The 18,828-nt window shown below is 34.0% G+C and overlaps 3 protein-coding genes across 4 annotated transcripts; 1 reads left to right on the forward strand and 2 right to left on the reverse strand.

Moving 5' to 3' along the window:
- The first annotated feature begins 1,069 nt into the window (after nt 1-1,069).
- On the forward strand, nt 1,070-7,612 carry LOC123226894 (phosphoglucomutase-like). 2 transcript variants are annotated; one of them, XM_044651454.1, is made up of 19 exons: nt 1,070-1,217; nt 1,970-2,194; nt 2,463-2,526; nt 2,783-2,966; nt 3,115-3,167; nt 3,613-3,701; nt 3,876-4,112; nt 4,307-4,371; nt 4,818-4,878; nt 4,956-5,073; nt 5,148-5,229; nt 5,325-5,397; nt 5,471-5,532; nt 6,247-6,342; nt 6,474-6,628; nt 6,709-6,805; nt 6,956-7,033; nt 7,121-7,227; nt 7,324-7,612. In XM_044651454.1, exons 1-19 carry the CDS (start codon nt 1,211-1,213, stop codon nt 7,325-7,327), a joined length of 1,857 nt encoding a protein of 618 aa, XP_044507389.1. In that variant the 5' UTR covers nt 1,070-1,210; the 3' UTR covers nt 7,328-7,612. The 2 variants fall into 2 exon arrangements, with proteins under 2 accessions (XP_044507389.1, XP_044507390.1); XM_044651455.1 differs by lacking the exon at nt 1,970-2,194 and having other exon boundaries at nt 1,080-1,217.
- A 1,488-nt stretch (nt 7,613-9,100) lies between these two features.
- Nucleotides 9,101-11,415, reverse strand: LOC123226947. Its single transcript, XM_044651530.1, has 3 exons — nt 11,192-11,415; nt 10,496-10,895; nt 9,101-9,540 (listed from the first exon to the last, which is right to left on the reverse strand). The coding sequence occupies exons 1-3, from the start codon at nt 11,319-11,321 to the stop codon at nt 9,252-9,254; spliced, it is 819 nt and encodes a 272-aa protein (XP_044507465.1). The 5' UTR covers nt 11,322-11,415; the 3' UTR covers nt 9,101-9,251.
- Nucleotides 11,416-12,140: 725 nt separating this feature from the next.
- On the reverse strand, nt 12,141-18,828 carry LOC123227932 (endoplasmic reticulum metallopeptidase 1). The gene is made up of 13 exons (XM_044653081.1): nt 18,297-18,828; nt 17,758-17,996; nt 17,415-17,571; nt 17,078-17,155; nt 16,154-16,228; nt 15,926-16,045; nt 15,292-15,456; nt 14,604-15,126; nt 14,232-14,388; nt 13,808-13,917; nt 13,378-13,490; nt 12,745-13,108; nt 12,141-12,634 (listed from the first exon to the last, which is right to left on the reverse strand). Exons 1-13 carry the CDS (start codon nt 18,618-18,620, stop codon nt 12,318-12,320), a joined length of 2,742 nt encoding a protein of 913 aa, XP_044509016.1. The 5' UTR covers nt 18,621-18,828; the 3' UTR covers nt 12,141-12,317.

Consider the following 18,828-nt stretch of genomic DNA (forward strand, 5'->3'; position numbering starts at 1 on the left):
AAAAATTAAATTTTTTTCCCAATCTAAGTTTTAAAAAATGACAGTTTTCCCTTAAGGTTTCGTTCCGAGATCTCTAGTGTCATCTCTGGCTCCATTGTCGGCAGCCTCTTTCTCTCGAAACTTTTTTTTCCTCCAACGATCTCTCTCCACCCATTTGAATACCTGATCTATGTTGGAGGAGTCATAGAAGACGAAGTTTTTTGTTTTCCCAAACGAAGATGAAGCTGTCGTCTTCCCGAACGAAGCTCTTCTCTTTCATGGATCCTCTAACGTTGATCGAACATCTAAATGGGAAGAGAGAGACCGTTGGAGGGAGAGTAAACTTTGGAAGGGAGAGGTCGTTGACAATGACACTGAAGATCTCGAAACGAAACCCTCAGAGAAAACTGTCATTTTTTAAAACTTAGATTAGAGAAAACTTTTAGTTTTTAAAGTTTAGGGAGACAAAAAGAGATTATATTTTAATTTATTTTTAATATTATAGAAAAAATAACGATTTTATTTTTACTATCGTTAATTTTAACTATTTATGGATAAATATTTGAAATTATCAAAATTAAAAGGGGAGAAATTTGGGACCTTCGATGGGAAATAATCCTTTTGGCCAAATTACTATGATCGAAGTTGTGACTAAACTATGAGCATGGATAACGGTAACTAGAAGTAAAAGGCATATTTGAGGATCATTAATCCTTTTATGTGATAAAATGATGACAGGGGTCAATGACATGTGTGATAGAATTGTAAGAGATAATTGATGCAAAAGAAAAGGTGGTTTATGAAGTTAAAAATGTGAGATAATTTGTCAAATAAAGAGGAATGAATGATGATTCAATGATGACTGTCTAATTCACCTATTAAAAATAATATAAAAATAGAAAATAAAGAAAAATATATAATTTACAAGATAAAAAATATAATCTAACATTATAAATGGATAAAAGATTACTCTTCTGACAGTTGAATTTTAACATCTTTATATATATTGAAAAACGAAACTAATTTTTTTAAAAATTAAAGGTAAAAATCAATTTTCAACGAAAATTTTTATTAAAGAAAGCTGCTGCCACGTGTTTGTTTTAAAAAATATTTATTCACCAACTCTTTTTCTTCTTCTTTCGTTTTTGTTCGATCAGTTTCTCCGTCGCACTCTTCTTCAGTCTTCATCTAACCGCAATTACCGAAGAAAAAAGAGAGAAATAACGAAGAAATGTCAGGTAAAATTAAGAATTCAGCTCATAATTCATCATCTCTTCTACCTTTTGTCGAATTCGAGTTTCTTAATGCAATCAAATTTGATTTCGTTTGCATTTGAAGTTGGGGAGAAATGTGTGTTTTAAGAATGCTTTAATTTTTTCTTTTTACAGTAGCATGATTGTTATAATTTTGTTTTTATATTATTCCTATTTTATGATTAAATTATACGAGCTTAAATTGCAGTTAATGAGTAGAGCTTGGAAATGCTTTTTCTACTCAGTTTAGAGAGGGGTCTGTGTGTAAAGAAGTGCGGATTGAACAAATTTAAGCAATCATTTTTGTTACAGTAATAGAATTTAAGTTCTAAGGTATAATTAAACTTGACAATAGTAAATTTAATTATAATATTTATATATCAGTTTTCATCAGTTACTCTCGAGTTGTTATAGATTTCAGGAATGGAAAACGTTAATGATATTTTGAAATTTTTATATCAAGAATTCAATGCTTTTAAATCATTAATATTAATGGTCAAATAATAATATTTGTACTTTATCAATTACCTATTATTGAATTTATTAGATGTAATGATTAATTGGATTCCATAAAATCTAGAGGTAATGACCGCAGCTTAGTGTTGTCTGACATGAACACTGGAGAAAGAAACGAGAAATCAAGGGAATTCTGCAATAGAATCGGCTTTAGCGATTCTAAAAGTTTGATTAATGATTTGTGGACAGTGAATCTGATAAAGTTGTGAATTCTTATGCAGCAATGTCAGGGAAGATTGTTCAAAATGTTTTTGTAGCACAGACCTACCAAAAGAATAGGAAGTTCGGGACCCAATACCAAAGGGACTGTTGTTCCCCTTGTATGCGCAACTTGCTTCCCTTTCAAGGAGGGAAGTTGACATGGACTGGCATATCTTCCATGCAAATGCGCAACCCATCCAAACACCAGAGCGGTTTTATTAACAAAGGAACTGTTTACTGCAACGGTCTGTTCTAGACTCTCACTACCCGGGTTGAAATCAAATGCAAAGATTGCATTTGACCCTAAAAAGAATTTTAAATATTCCTACCATCATCAATAAGCATCTAAATATTATATGGATTTTAGAATTTAAATATGTTTTCTGTGTTATTGAGATAATTGTTCCATTTGTGGGATCATATTGACAGCACTGATTCATCACAAACAACCTTTTACCAATATACAACTTTATATACTTTCTCATGAAATTCTTTTTTTCTTTTTTTTTGCAGCTTCATCTACTACTGCAGTACCAGCGCTTGACAAAATTGATTTTCTTAAACTTCAAAATGGCAGGTGAAGAATCCGTCCCATTATGGCATGCATTTATATTTGATACTTTCTCAGTTGGCAGTTCCTTTGTCAGTTTGAATATACTGCTATCCTATTACTAATGATGTATATTAGTTTTATGTCTGTATTGATTTTCAACTATTACCTGCATGTTCCAATCTTGAAGAAAATATTGTTAAATATACTTGAGTTTATCAAAGTCATTTCTGACTCAGTTGCTTATAGAATGTTTCTGTTCATTTTTCTCATGAAAATTCAGTGATATTCGTGGTGTTGCTGTTGCTGGTGTTGAGGGAGAACCTATCAGCCTCACTGAACCAGTTACTGAAGCAATAGCATCTGCCTTTGCTGCATGGTTATTGGAAAAGAAAAAGGCTGATGCATCAAAATGCTTGCGTATTTCGGTCGGTCATGATTCTCGCATATCTGCACAAACATTACAGGTGGTCTGTTATTCCATTGTAAAATTAAGTTTGAGCCTCATGCAATTCTAGTGGGTAGTTACAATTTTACTTGATAGCAACCAAATTATTGGAGGAGCTGTCTCCAGGAAGCCTATTCTGTGTTTATTTCTTTACTTGCTGATTTCAGGATGCAGTTTCGCGAGGCATTGCTGGTGCTGGTCTGGATGTTGTTCAATATGGGTAGGTCATGACTTTCAAATGTTTGTCATATTCTTTGTCCTGTCTATCGATATTAGCACTGATAGACATTTTGTAGTATTGGATATATCTGGTAAATGTTGATGAACCTAGCAAGCTCATTATTGATCAATGTTGAGTCATGCCATTTTTGTGTAATTGGTTATAAATTGTTTCTCAATTGAACCTATGCAAATTTTATAACTGGTTGGAGTTACATTTTGTCTCAGACAGGAATTGGACTGTATTGTATCATTTACCGATGTAAGTTTTTGCTTTTAATATCATGTAATGAGGTCCTGTACTTCTTTTGGCCAAGCAGTTTCCTTGTCTAACATATGTATAGTGTATATACTAAGTATTTAGTGTTTAGCCTGACAAACAAAGTTTTTTCCGTAATGATTGACTGTAATCGGTCATCTTTATTATTGCCATTTGCCTTTTGTAGTTTAGCATCTACACCAGCAATGTTTAATAGCACACTTACAGAAGATGATGCAATTTTATGTCCAGTTGATGGGGCTATTATGATTACAGGTAGTGTAATAAATGTTATTCTTCTATTAGCATAGAACCTTTCATGTCAAGTAAACATGCCTGAAATTTTCACACAGGTTTCCATGGACAAAATTTCATTTTGGTGTTATTAGATGTCTGTTTTAAGATTAGGTGAAAGTTTTCACCTAATGAAGCTTTTAATCTTGTGAGCAGCTAGTCATCTGCCTTACAACCGGAATGGGTTCAAATTCTTCACAAATGCTGGAGGGCTTGGGAAAGCTGATATCAAAGACATCCTGGAGCGTGCTGCACATATATACAGTAGTTTTACTGATGAAGGTTTATTGAATTCACGGAAGAAAGTCTCCGCATCTGTTAAGAAAGTTGATTACATGACTCTATATGCATCTGATCTGGTAAAGGCTGTCCGAAAAGCTGCTGGAAATATAGGTAATGATATCTTTCAGAATGTTTAATTTACTTGGACTATAATTGTAGATTAACATCATTTTCTATTATTACTTGCAGTGCATTTTTTCATTTGTTCTGTATGTATCTATTGCTATTATAGTACTTGTTTTGATTTTTCTTTTCATGGTGGTTCATTTATTTTGCTAATTGCTGTTTGGTTTGTCAAATCATAGAGAAGCCATTGGAGGGATTCCATATCGTTGTTGATGCAGGAAATGGAGCAGGAGGATTTTTTGCTGTAAGTTTTATCTGCAATAATTTTTTTGGACTGAATATTAGATTGTAGGTATAATACTTTGTTTCTGTCAAGAAGCTTTAATTCCTTTCATATTTGTTTCCTAAAATATATTAGATTGTAGAAACAGTGCTTCATTTTTGTTAAGAGTGCTTTAATTTCTTTCATGTGTCCATATTGGTCTCTGGTCATCTGTAGAGATTTTTATTGGAATATCCAAGATTGCGGAATTTGGGTAATTATCAAGTTCTGCTAGAGATCTCTCATCGTTTGATGTTTAGAATATCCTCAGGTTTAGGTTTAGTAGTCTGTTACTAGATAGGACGCCTTGGACTTTTGGTTGAATAATGTGAATGCATGTTATTTCAAGTGTTTTTATGCTCTTAGCAACCTTGGAGCTGCATCAATACCAGTACTTATGTAGACTTGTTTTTCCTATGGTCTGTCAGGCTAAGGTTCTTGAGCCTCTGGGTGCTATAACTTCTGGTAGTCAATTCTTGGAACCTGATGGTAATATATAATTCTTGAAATTTCTAGTTGAGCGTTGATATGGGAATATTTGAATGACATTTTTTCACAAAAATCAGGTTTGTTTCCCAATCATATTCCAAATCCAGAGGATAAGGTAGCAATGAAGGCTATCATTCTGGCTGTCCTTAACAACAAGGCTGATTTAGGGATCATCTTTGACACGGATGTTGACAGGTATATATGTATGTAATTTTTCTTTAGTTTTCAAACCCAATATGTTCAATAATTGGTTTTTGATCATTTAAAAGATCTGCCGCTGTGGACTCAACTGGTCGTGAATTTAATCGGAATCGCCTAATTGCTCTTATGTCTGCCATTGTTCTTGAGGAAGTAAGATTTTCTTATTCCAGCATTTTTTTTTTTTTTGTCTGCACACAAACTTTCTCTAATCTTACCCATTCGGTCCATTTGTTTCTTTCCTTTAGCATCCAGGAACAGCCATTGTGACAGATAGTGTGACTTCAGATGGGCTGACAACTTTTATTGAAAAGAAACTGGGTATGATGCAAATTGAGGTGTCTTCATGCTTATTTTCTGTAATGACTCTGCTAACAATGTGGAATTTCTTTAGGAGGAAAACACCATCGGTTCAAAAGAGGGTATAAAAATGTCATCGATGAAGCTATTCGTCTGGTAAGATGGGTTTTGAATTATCGTGTTTTAGGTTGATTAGCTACATATAATGAAGTAGGTGTTATATGACAGAAGTCTTAGATTGGAGTGCTTGTTGACAGAGTCATGAAACTAGAAAAGAAGCCTGGATTAATAATAATAAATGTTACCAACAATAATTACTGGCTTTTTTTTTTCCTGTCTAAAAATTCGTGCTGGTTGATTGATATTTCAAAATGGTATCTAACATTTTTTTCTTGTTGATTAGATGTCAGTGCTCCAACTGGCTTTGCACAACATGGTGCCTACCTTATGTTTTTGTTTTCCCCTCATAGGATAACTTATCAATAAGATCTCTTATTGTGGAGTAAGAGATCTAGAGATGGACTGACCTCAAATTAGCTTTAAGGGAATTGAATTTTGTTTCTGCTATGTGCTTGGGAGGTGGAGAGGGGTGTGGTAAAATTAAACTAAAAATAATAATAATTATAAAAGTATCCCTATAAGCTTAGCTGTAGTTATCTAACTGAAAACCCAGATAATGGTGTTCTGCATGTGCTATTCTTTTTAGTCAGTAATGAAATATCTAGATTTTCACACCGGACTGTCTTGCTATGTCGTCATTTGATACTTCAGTGATCCTTATTGGAATTTATAACCTGTAAACATTGTCAGGTAGTCAGTTAGCTTTTTGTTTCATCTTTTGAAAAAACTTACTAATAGCAATGCTGACAGAATTCTATTGGAGAGGAATCACATCTGGCTATTGAAACCAGTGGCCATGGAGCTCTCAAGGAAAATCACTGGCTTGATGATGGGGCATATCTCATGGTATGCTTTTATTGCAATCTATTGGTTTGGCCTTTTTAAGCATGTTAAAGTAGCTAATCATGAATCAATCAAATAACCAATGTTTCTGGGTATGAATTTTTTCGTCAACTGCAATGTTGTTTCAAATGCAGGTTAAACTCTTAAATAAACTTGCTTCAGCCAGAGCTGCTGGAGTTGGTGGTGGTAGCAAAGTATTAACTGATTTGGTAGAGGGCCTCCAAGAACCAGGATTTGCTGTGGAATTGAGACTGAAAATCGATCAAAACCATCCAGATCTTAAAGGAGGGTATGTTGCTGTATATATTCTGTGTTAAGGATGTTCATGTGCCATTGCAGTTGAGGATTCTGATAATTGGGAATTTGCAGATCTTTCCGCGATTATGGGGAGGCTGTGTTGAAACATTTGGAGAACCATATTGATTCTCATCCAAAGCTTCAGAAAGCACCAGTTAACTATGAAGGGGTATGTTAGAAACAATGTTATGTAGACATTAGTTGAAGCATTCACATAGCTCCTTAACTAGTTGAGAATATTGGATTCAGATCAAATCTGAAACTTTTTGTTCTACTTATCCCTACAATTTCCTCTTTTTTTCTTTTTTCACCTAAACAGGTTAGAGTTTCTGGCTTTGGTGGGTGGTTCCTTCTAAGACTCTCTCTTCACGATCCTGTTCTTCCCCTTAACATTGAGGTAGAAAAGTACCATCCAACATTGCAGAAATTGTAGAACGATTTGCCAGATTAAATTGAAACTAACATAAATCTGCAAATACTGTAGGCACCTAGCCATGAAGAGGCTGTGAAACTTGCTCTCGTGGTGTCTACTGCTGTTAATGAGTTCCAAGCCTTGGACACATCTGCCTTGGAAAAATTCATCAAAGTGTCGTAAGTGATACCATTGGATGACGGCCTTCATTCTGATGTCAATTTGTAATATCGAAGCTTGGCTATGGTGTGGCTAACTCACTACAATATTGGCAGGTAATATGGAGCTGATGTGTAGTTGAAAGTCTTGTAAACTTTCTTTCTCAGAGGGAAGGCGACCGCATTACCCAGGTTCAGTTTTCACAGAAATGAATAACTCTAAAATATTTACAAATTTTGGTTTGATGGAAGGTTTGAGTTCTGAGTTTATGTAACTTGCATTTATGACAAGTGGCTGTCTATCCAGATGCATGGGAGGCTGCAACCTGCAAAAGTTTATTTGAAAGTGAGAATATTATTATTTCAATAAAAATTATTTGCACAAATTTGTGCATAAACGATGATATATCATTGTATGATTAAAAATTTTGAATTAAAGATAAAAATAATACTTAATCATATAAAGGCATATTATTATTTATATGTAAATATATATTTATTATTTATATATATAATATTATTTTTATTATCTAGTCGGATTTACTCAATCGTTTGATTTTGGCTGCCTTTAGGCTAGGTTAATGCTTATATGAAAACCAATGTTTAATTGGGGTGGGGAACTGAATTCATCTATCAACCGGAAGAATAAAACTACAACTATGAATAAATTTGATTAATTTATTTGTATAAATTGAAGTGGTAATTTGTAATTAGATAATCAGATTATTTAATTTTTCTCACTTTAAAATTTTCAAATAAGATATTACAATTTCAAGTGATATAAATAAGTATAATGGATTTATTTGTTTATTTTATATTACTTAAATTGGAAACTTCGTGACCAGAGGACCTATTGAAAATTAAAAAAAAAATGGTTGAAGAGTCCACTTAATAGAGTAAATAATAATACTAATATAGTCACCAAGTTAATTAGAAAATTACCTTTTAAAAATAAAGTTCCAAGTGTTTTATAATAATGTTACCTATAGTATGGTGTGATATATTACAGACAAATATATATATATATATATTAAAGTATATAATATAAAATGATATATAGTGATTCATATTGGTAAAATTAATTATACAAACTAATATATCTTTTTGAACTAAATTAGACATATAATTAAGGGTGAATACAAATCAAATTGAGTTCGAACACCCTTTAACACAAGTTTAGTTAAAATATAATATGATTTGACTTGATTCGATTTGATAATTTGAATTTTTGCATCAATTCGGTTTGGATTTATGGCTTGGATTCATGGTTTAAATTCATAACTCATTGGCAAAAATTATTTTTTTACTAAATAATAAGTAAAACTATCGATTTAAATCAAACTTGAGCTAAATTGAAACAGACACCCTTAGCTCGAGTTCAATTTGATTTAAAAAATGAATATAATATTTTGATTCAAATTTAATTCAAATTTAAATTAAACAAATTCAAATAAAACCAAACAAAGTCGAGTTAACTTTCGAGATCGAGCCAACCTAATTTGGTTGTAACTTAAAACTAGGATAGTCAACTGAATTTTTTAGTGTAATTAAATATTAAATATACACATTTGTATTCATTTTCTGATTGTATTATTTATTTTGTATGATAAAATTTAACTATAATTTTTAATATATATATATAGACTAAGTTAATAATAATTTAATAATATGATTTCAGTCCTTCATTTATTTTTTAAAAATATTGGTGACAATAAATTAAGACTGAAAATAAAATGAAAAATATGACCAAAAAAAAAACTTTAATTTAATTTTTAGAATTTTTTATTAATTTATTTTGAAAAGATATATAATAGGACATAATAAAATGTAAAATATATTATACAAAAAATTAGATTTTCGATATACGATATGTTACATGATTGGACTAATAAAATACTTGAAGGCTACCAGAGCAGCTGCCAAACCATTTGCAGATGATACTATTAATATATATGACAAACTAGTTTAGATTTCTACATTTTCATTTCTTTTTCTTCTTTTTTTACTTTTTAAACCTAAACAATTGCTTTCCTGTGCCCAAGAAGCTAAGCAGAGGTAGGAGTGTTTATCAGCTTCATCATGAAGCTGAACTTGATATCTGGAGAGGTCCTGGGCTGAGGCCAGTTTGCTCCTTCTGGAACCTTAATACTTTTGAAACCCTGCCCTTTGTATAGTTTTATCGCCCCTGGGTTGTTCAAATCACAGTGCAGCGCTATTGCACGGCAGCCCCAGCTCCTGGCTTTTGCCTCTGCCTTTGCAATCAGCCTCTTCGCTATTCCCTTCCTTCGAAATTTCTCCCGAACTGCAACATTGGATATGTATGCAATTCCAGTCCTGATAACAACATAAAATTCAATTACCCAGAGAAAGAATTTCTGTCAATCTGCTCAGAACCTTATAAGTATCGTATCGATACACCAGAGAGCTATGAGTGGCGACTGTCAAGAATTCCAATTAAACATTTTCATCTGCATCTTTTTAGAGCTTTAGTCCTGGAAATATTTCCTTGATACTAAACCAGCATCACCATTATTCTCACTAGCTATTAACAAGGCAACAATAAGACACTTGGAGCATTCCCCATCTATATCATCTTCAATAATAAGAACAGAACTACAGACATAAACTTCAACCTCAGAACTTTTTCACTATCAAGGGTCAAATATATAAACTAAGACAAAACATGGAACATACAGCTAGAATCATTTTGATCCTTATTTAAGGATCAAGACCCAAACGCGTAGAACCCTATAGTACCATTGACAAACAATAAATCTGAAAATCAAGGTGAAGTCTCACTAAGATATGTGATAGTAATCTTCAAATAAGATGCACATATATAATTGATAAACGATAAAACTATGTGCACACACTTTTAGGTATACAGTTGGATACAAAGTTATATATAATTTATCATCATTGTGATAAGATGATTTTGAATTAAAGATAAAATAACATCTAATCATATGATGACATATGATCTGTGCTTCCAATTGTATACTCAAAAGTGTTTACAAATAACATTGCTCATTGATAAAAAGCAGGGTACAGAAAACAAAATCAGCATTCTTCATACAAAATACAGCACATTGTTTCCAATATTTTAAAACATAACAACCTTTTTGCTATCCAATGCCTCAACATAATCATACAGTTACTAAACAATAATAATCATCAAGCAACAGAGAGCATGATTCACATTTTCTAATAGAAGTTTGCACCAAGTTAAAAATCATCATCATTTTCTAAGGTTAGCAGAGATAAGCCAAAGAGTATATAATAAACTCACCTTCTCTGCCGAAGAGGTCCCTTCCTTGGAAGAAAGTCAGCCACTGTGTCCACTGTCAAAATCCCAGCAACACAGCCTCTATTCAGACTGAATATTCCATCAAGCCCACCAATTTTGAAATCTTCACTTCCCAAAAAGAAGGGTTGATCAACCGAGCCACTGACAACAGCCACCAAGCAAATTCTCCTACAACCATGCCGCTGCACAGTCAATCCAGATAGCATAGCAAACAACCTGTCAACGCGCAGCACCAGATCTAAAGGAAATGAATACTCGGGGAAGAAGCAACTGCAGTGAGTCTCAGCCACTTCCCAACAATCCTCCAACCTTGCCTCCCTTACAACTATCTCAGGAGACACTGTTGGAAATAGTTCAACCACTTGACTCGCTCTGCATACTCCTGCAATCCCAATTGCGAAATCACTTTAAATCGATCATATATTCACACCCACACATACCAATTCATCGAAACAATCAATTTCTAGCCCAGATACACAAATACACTTAATCCCGTTATTGACTACCAAAGTAAGCAAATTTGAAGAAAAAAAATCAAGATCTGAATATACCCTTTAGATAGAACGATGTTATACTTGTGGGTATATTGAAAGATGATAAAGCTAGCCAATAGTTTAGCATAGAGGGGAAAAAAAGAAGAAATATAGCATAGAGGAGAAAATATAGATAAAGAAGTACCTAATTTGGAGGTGTTATGAGAAAGAGAGAGCCTGGAAGATGAACAAGAAAAGTAAGAGAGGGAAGATTGTTTGTTGAAATTGAGATTGTTAACGGTGAGAGAAGAGATTCCAAAAGGTAAGGTTAGCATGTTAATGGGAGATTTGTTTGTCTCAATTCTTTTGGGTTTTGATTCAGAAATAGAACAAAACTCCACTGGAAAGGATGCTGGACTAGTTCATACTTTGAAATAACGCACGTGTGTTTTGCCCCCCACCGCTTTGCTAACCTGTGGGTAGCTTCTTTTTTTTTAAGAATTCACTATTATATTTTTAAAATAAAAAAATTGTCGAAAAAAATTGATTTATATATAATAAGATTAAAAAATATTTTGAAAAAATGTATGATATGAAACAATATTTTAAAAAAGTATAAAATTATAATTTAAAATCATATTTGATAAAAATATATTTAAAATTGATGACATGGTATAAGCAATGTTTTTAAAATTGAGTGTCCAATATCAATCCGATACAGAGGATAATTTGCTTCAATTGATGATCAGAATAGTTAACGGTTTAAAAATAATAGTAAAAATTTTTTATATAATTTATGATTAAATATATAATTTTACTTATTTTATATTAAAATAAATTTAATTTGATGATATTATTTAAATACGATAAATAAAGTATAGGTTCAAGTTTTCATATTAAATTTTTGAAAAGAAATCAACTTTTTATGTTAATCAAGTTAAACCAAATTTTATATATAATCTGACTAATTTGATTAGTAATTAACGGTTGATCTAATTTAATTTTTAAAACCGCGGTCATAAATGAAATGATAGATATCTGGTGTGAGAAAGTTTGATTAGGAGGAGGAAAATGTTTCTGTTTTGTAAGAAAAAAAAATTGATAAAACAGATTTAAGTACAAAATTAAATACATAGATGATATATTTCCTAACATGCTCGCAACAATACAGACTATTCTTTATCATTAAACTTCATTTTTAGTATAAATAACAAAACCAAACCAAAAAAAAATAAAAATTAACATTTTCACTTCTGGTGAACACAATAATCTAAGAGTCTGTAAGATCACTTTTATGCTTCGTAAATCTTTCTTATTTTCTGCCAATTTACCTAGTAATTAACAGGAAGACTGTTTAGGAAAGACAGAGTTTGAGGAGATGTTGACTTTCCAAACAAGGAACACCATGAAGGAAGCTTGGAAAGTACGTTTGCTGCTCTTGCCGTTAATCGGTCGAAATCTGTTCTCAGCTTTAGAAGGAGATGTTCTCCTTTTCCGTCTACCTTTTTAGCTGATCGCGTGGAATTTTTAGCCCAGAAAAGATTCAGATCAAACTTTGTTGGTGCATTTTTTCCTCCTGAGTATTGGATTATGAACCATCCATCCATGCTGATCTTTTCATCGCGGGGGACTAACTCCCCTGAATTGTCTGTGCATTCCAGGTTAGGAGCGACAAGTTCAGTTAAGACAAGAATGAAGCACAGAAAAATAATAAGCTTGGCAGAAGGATAAGGATGCAGATTGAAAAGGTCATTGTACCTTTGAAAGTGAAATCTTCTATTTCCTCAGCATTGATAGCAAGAGACCAACGGACAGAGCCCTTGGTATCAAGTGAAATTTCTGTGATTCTTTCATCGCTCTTGGCCTTGGATTCATCATTAACATGTATTGTGGGAATATCTGACTGGCTCCACCCATCTTCGGTGTTGTCAAAGGTCAAGCAACCATATTTCATGGACAGAGTAACCATATCAACAACCTTATCTCGACCACAAATGAAGCCTTCTTTCATCTGTTCAACCTCCTTTGTTAGCTTTCCGGGAGTAGAAGAAAATAAAGCTATATATGAGCTTGGTTCAGGCTTTGCACCAAATCTTCCAGTTGCGTCTACAACATGCACAACCTGAAAAGATCATAAAAAATAATCTCCATTATAACATAGCATAACTAGTTTAATGGAATCTCACATTGGAAAGCCATGACCATATTTAACAACGTGATAACCCTATTTGGTGAACTGAAAAGCTAGAGCACCGTAAAGAATATGCAGTAACTATAGAGACAACACCATCAATTTGACATACTTCAGTTCATCTGGGTTATCATCTAGCCATGTCAAAGCTAAAAAAATAAGAGGCAATGCCATATTTACCTAGTATTAATGTAACTTACATTCACAGCTCTGGAAGTGTCTTCAGTGAAGGGGGGAACGGTATGAGATAACACCAGGATGAGTGAAAAGCCAAACAGAAACAATGTTGCAAAGACAAATGGTTTTTTTGCACCTATATGACAATTTTACACAACAATCAATTAATACATGAAAGCAAACACACAAAAAAGAAACTCTCCATTCCATTTTCTTCCCAAGTGAACTCCTTATCAACAACCAAATCAAAATGGTGAGAATCAATGGAGACATTTTGATAAATGTACTTCCAACCTTAGACCTCAACATGATGTGATTACAGCCAATGGATGACGGTGAAATGTTGGTCTGAATACACTAAAATTGCTTCACAATTAAGCAATTGACACCCTATCTAATGTTAGTGTTGATTGTCACCAACAAAATTGTCAGTGCCATAAGAAATATGCATACCTGAAAGATGAATATACGAAAGGAGATACACCAGAGTTAGGCATATGAAAATAGAAATAACACCGGCAAGTATTACACTTCCCAGCCATTCAGGGGTGCCACCTGGGTCCCTGCACATGGATGCAGAGCAGGATCAACTGACAAGTGAAGTTACTAAATTCATGTAACGTATGACAATGTAATCCAACTTTCACAAATGCGAGTATGATGCAGCTTGACTGTAGGCTTTAAGAGACCTGTGTAACTTGTGCCCTTGACAACTAACTATGTTCCACTTAGAAATTTAGCATGCTAAACAACCCATAAAAACAATGAAGTGTATGAAAGAAATTGAACGAAAAATGCACTATTTTTTTTAATTTGAACAAAACATGGTTTTTTTACTTAAACATCAAATGATTGACATCAGTGAAGGAAGTTTTACCTATCAATTCGAACCAAAATTGCAACTAATGTGACAGCCAATCGAATAAAATTTCCAGCAGAAATTAAAATTGGTATGGCCAAGCCCATAAGCAGAGTTGCAAGTTTAAGTGGCCTTGGTAAGCGGGCTGGGGTCAGAGTTGCTTCAAACAAGCCATCTGAATATCCAAAGTAAGAAATTACTTCAAAGCAGCCACTTGGAATGATGAATTAAACATATGCGAGAGTTAAAGCCAGGAAGTATCCACATGATCATAACTCATGAATCTCATAAAATTTTAACAAAATCATGGTATCTAAATCTCAGATGCATCTCAAGCAGAAAAAGTAATGTCCATATTCTAGTAGCTGAGAGCTGTAACTGCAAACTTACATGCAAAAGCAGGAGGTACTAACCAAACAAGAGCCAAATAAGAGGATCCGATTTTATAATAGTTTCCAATCACTAGAAGGATGAACCACTGAACAAAACCAGATTTAAAGAGCCATCTTTCAGCCTCTAACTTGATCAACTCAGCTTGAATATCAGCTGATAACTGCTTCCGCTTGGCATATACTTTTGCAAGATATGTTTTCAGAATAACATAACCCAAATGTTGACCAGTGAAAGCCCCAAGCAAAGCAGGTGCAGCAAACAACCCAACCACCAACCAGGGACTTGCCACATAAGGCACTGGGGATGAGGAAATTTGGGGTAAAATAAAGGCAATGAGAACAGAAAAACTAATTGAAAACACCCACATGAGGATTGCACTCAAACAGGACAAGCCCAGTGACATTGCAGCTGGATAACCACCCATAAACAATGATGCAGCCCATATCAAAAGTGATTGCATTATCACTGAATTGTGAAGCATATTTGCAAAACGATGACGATATATGATCATGTAAGTTCCCTGAGATAAATAAAGCGTTAGAAAATATGTGGATATGTCATTTCAGGTTAGCAGAATGCCTCACACAACCCACCCCATTACCCATGACAGATAACCGAAAGGTGGAGAGTGGGTGGGCAGTTTATGACAGTGTTCAAGATTTTAGCAGTTACAAAGGTACATTACCAGAATGTCAAAGTACACAGCACTCTCATGGTCAGTTTTTCCCTCTTCTTCCACTGCATTGCTTCCAGGAAGATGAGAGGATGAAGCACCCTGAAGCAGAAATGCGAGCATATTTTCTCCTAAATGCTGAAGAGACCCTGATTTTAATAGATCTAATTTGTCATTCTGCAAATGTAAAATATTCAAGTTAGAGCAATACTATATGTGTCCACTTTGGGTACATAAATACATACATGCTCATACGTGTTATCATATGATTGGGTGTTGTTTTATCTTTAATTCAAAATTATCCAATCATAAAATGACATGTATGATGTGTGCATATTTGTGTACCCAAAACGGGTACACGTAGCTTTGTTGTTCAAGCTATAATTAGTACTCAAGATCAAGATAAGATTAAATTCATGAAAATCCCCTATAATTTTGCACACCAGGAGATTTCTTAATTTCTTTCCATTCACTAACAACTTGATTATTTTTAGACAATAGTAGATAGAAACAACAATCATAAGGAGTTCTATTGAAGCCAAGAAATATAGGCCTGCCTGCTATCCACAGTAGAATAAATGGAGTTTTTCAAAAAAATAAAAGAACTCCGAGTAAAGGAAAAGAATAATATATATAGAAGATACACCTTGGTGTGATATACTGCACTTCTATCTGTGTATGCAAAGTCAAGACCTGAAAGACCAGCTATCTCTTTGTATATCTGGAAATCAGTGGCAGATGTAACGGCTCCAGAAGAAAAAAAATCCTGAAACATCAAAATTCTCAGGATTAAGTGTTGCTGGTAGCACAAGCATACACAAAAAATGAAAAGTGCAGTGGAAGAAAATAACCATGAAAATATGGATCCACTAACCTGTGCTATTATCTGACCACAAGGGTATTTTGCTACTGAAGCAAAGGTCTCGATAGCCCATGGATGAGGACCAGCCTACAAAACAACAAACAAAATATAAGTAAAGAAAATATGCTTAACTGATAACTCAAATAAATAAAAAATTGTGGAATATATAAGAAGCAGTTGTGATTATTTGATACCATCTGGTTCAAGACGAGATGAAAAAAAAAAAAAGGAAGAGAAGATCTGGAAAAAAGAAAACAAACATGCTCTTCTGCACTCAAACCATACATAATTCATCAACGATTAGTATATTACAATACTCATATAAATTAGAGATTAGAATACAAATGGTGGATTTTGTCATCATACATAGGATAAAGTTACAAGATTATCTTTCAGTAATGTCTGGGCTAAAAAAAATAGTAAGGACAGAAACTGGAATTTGACAATTAACTTAATTCAGCAGTCAGTGGTATTCCATCAGCTATACAAAATCACGTTAAACTGTGAGGCATATCAGTTAAATGTGTAAAATCAGGGCGTGTGTGAGAAGTGTTTCCAGCATGCCAACAATAAGGAATATACAAATCCAAAAGTCAAGTAGAAGAGTAAGCTCTTAGCAGTTAGTATGAGCTCCCTAGAGGCTTTCCTTCACTATATTACTTTGAATATAATATCTCACCAAACAAAACAGCCCCATTATGGACTTGGAAACTATGAAGACATACCATTCAAAAGAAAAAAACAGGGAAGATGGTTTGGAAGTTTAGATGTGTCATCATGTCAACAATAATGGCATTAAATAAATGAAAGCTTGGCACAGACCTATTTAACAACTAGGCCATCATAAAAAAGAATCTCTAATCAAATGCATCACCATCAATTGAAGAGTTCACAACCATATGCAGTCAAATAAATGAAAATAAAATAAAGAAGCACCTGAAAAATGCTAGACTTCCCTCCAATACCCATAGCCTCTAAATCAACAGCCATACGAATAGTTGTACTCCAGGGATGCTACATTAAAAAATTGAATGCATGTAAGATATGATTTTCATGGAAAATTACAAGCTTTGAGAATTAAGTAACAAACATTATTTTATGTTCAGAAACGACAAAAGAGCAAAATAAGTAATTACATGTAGCCCCACAGACCAAGTACTGAATTATTTGGGGCACACAGACATGTCATATCATCATATGAACTATTAATACTAAGTCCAAATAAAAAATGAAATTGGAATCCATTCAGCATATGCATTTAATATGCTTCAACCTGAGTTATGAAACTATGAGCACCATTTAGACCCTCCTCCTCCCCTGTATTAAACAAAAATATGAGAGCATTCTTAAATCCATGAGCCCATTGAGATGTTGCTCGAGCAAGTTCCAGCATAACAGCAACACATGAACTACAGTCTCCAGCGCCTTCCCTGAACCAAGCCAAGCACTTTGAATCAATTAAATGTGTATGCACTTGATAACCAAAAACAGACTGTAAAGGATCAAAGTTAAAAATAGAGCTTGTCACATTCAAAAATAACCAGAAAAAGGCACCACTCTACGTAGACAGTAGTCAAAGAACTAGTTAAAAGACTACAAAAGTGGAGAAGTCATACGCAGCAAAAACAGTGTCGATGTGAGAAGAGACCAGAATAGCATTTTCTGCTGCCTCTGATGCATATTTTGGTGTAATTCTGACTACCACGTGATTCAGGTCTGCATAAATAAGTGTTCTTCCCTTAAACACGCCACTGACCAAACGATTAGCACCAGACTTTGCATTGAAGAAGTCCACTTCCACATCAACTTCCCAATGAGCAGTTTTCTTAATCTTTTCAGTTTCTGCCAAAACATACTGTGGTGAAAAGAATGTTAAGCTATGACACTTAAAACATTCTTGTAGAAAAAAGATTATCCAGTCATCATATTGATACAAAAGCGATATTTATAAAGAATCAACAACAAACTGTTTGGCAGCATTAGATTAATACAAAAAGGCGTTAATTAAGAATACATACAACTTATACACTGCAGTGAAAGGAGTAAAGCTGAAGAACGGGAAAATTCATTATTACAAAATTATCAGTTTTATTTTCAAAGTTGTAACAAACAAGATAACATCAACAAAATTATAAATCGATAGAATGAAACGAACCTGCACAGCGCGATCAAGGGCGTCAGAACCAACAGGGTGTGGGCCCAATTGAGTCAACGTCTTGACATGTTCCATGGCCGCAATCTCAGAAAAGCCTCTCTTGCCGGCCTGCTCAGAACTGAGCGGCGGAGGCATGGATTCAAACTGATAATAGTAAACGCCCCAAGAGCTGTATTTAAACAACACAAGTAAAACCGTCACCACGAAACCCGATCTCTGCGCTCTCCTCAGGTGAGTGTTGTTAACAGTCTTAATCTCTTCGTGAGGCGGTTCGGCGGCGTCGGGAGGCGGCTCCGCCGAAGTGGCTTGCGGCCGCTTTCGCATAGTGAAGTTCGAAGTCGAGCGAGAGTGAGAGTAAGAGTTCGAGATACTTATGCTGCGTTGCGGGAGTCAAGAAAAAAGAATTTCAAATTCGAAGGCAAATAAGATCCAGAGAGCGAAAGCTCAATTGCAGTCTTGCAAACCACGAAGAAGATGATGAAGAATTTTATCTCGTTACAAGCATCATTTTATAAAAATTCGCGTACGACCT

Source organism: Mangifera indica, chromosome 10 (assembly GCF_011075055.1).
Source record: "Mangifera indica cultivar Alphonso chromosome 10, CATAS_Mindica_2.1, whole genome shotgun sequence".
Taxonomy (NCBI): Eukaryota; Viridiplantae; Streptophyta; class Magnoliopsida; order Sapindales; family Anacardiaceae; genus Mangifera; species Mangifera indica.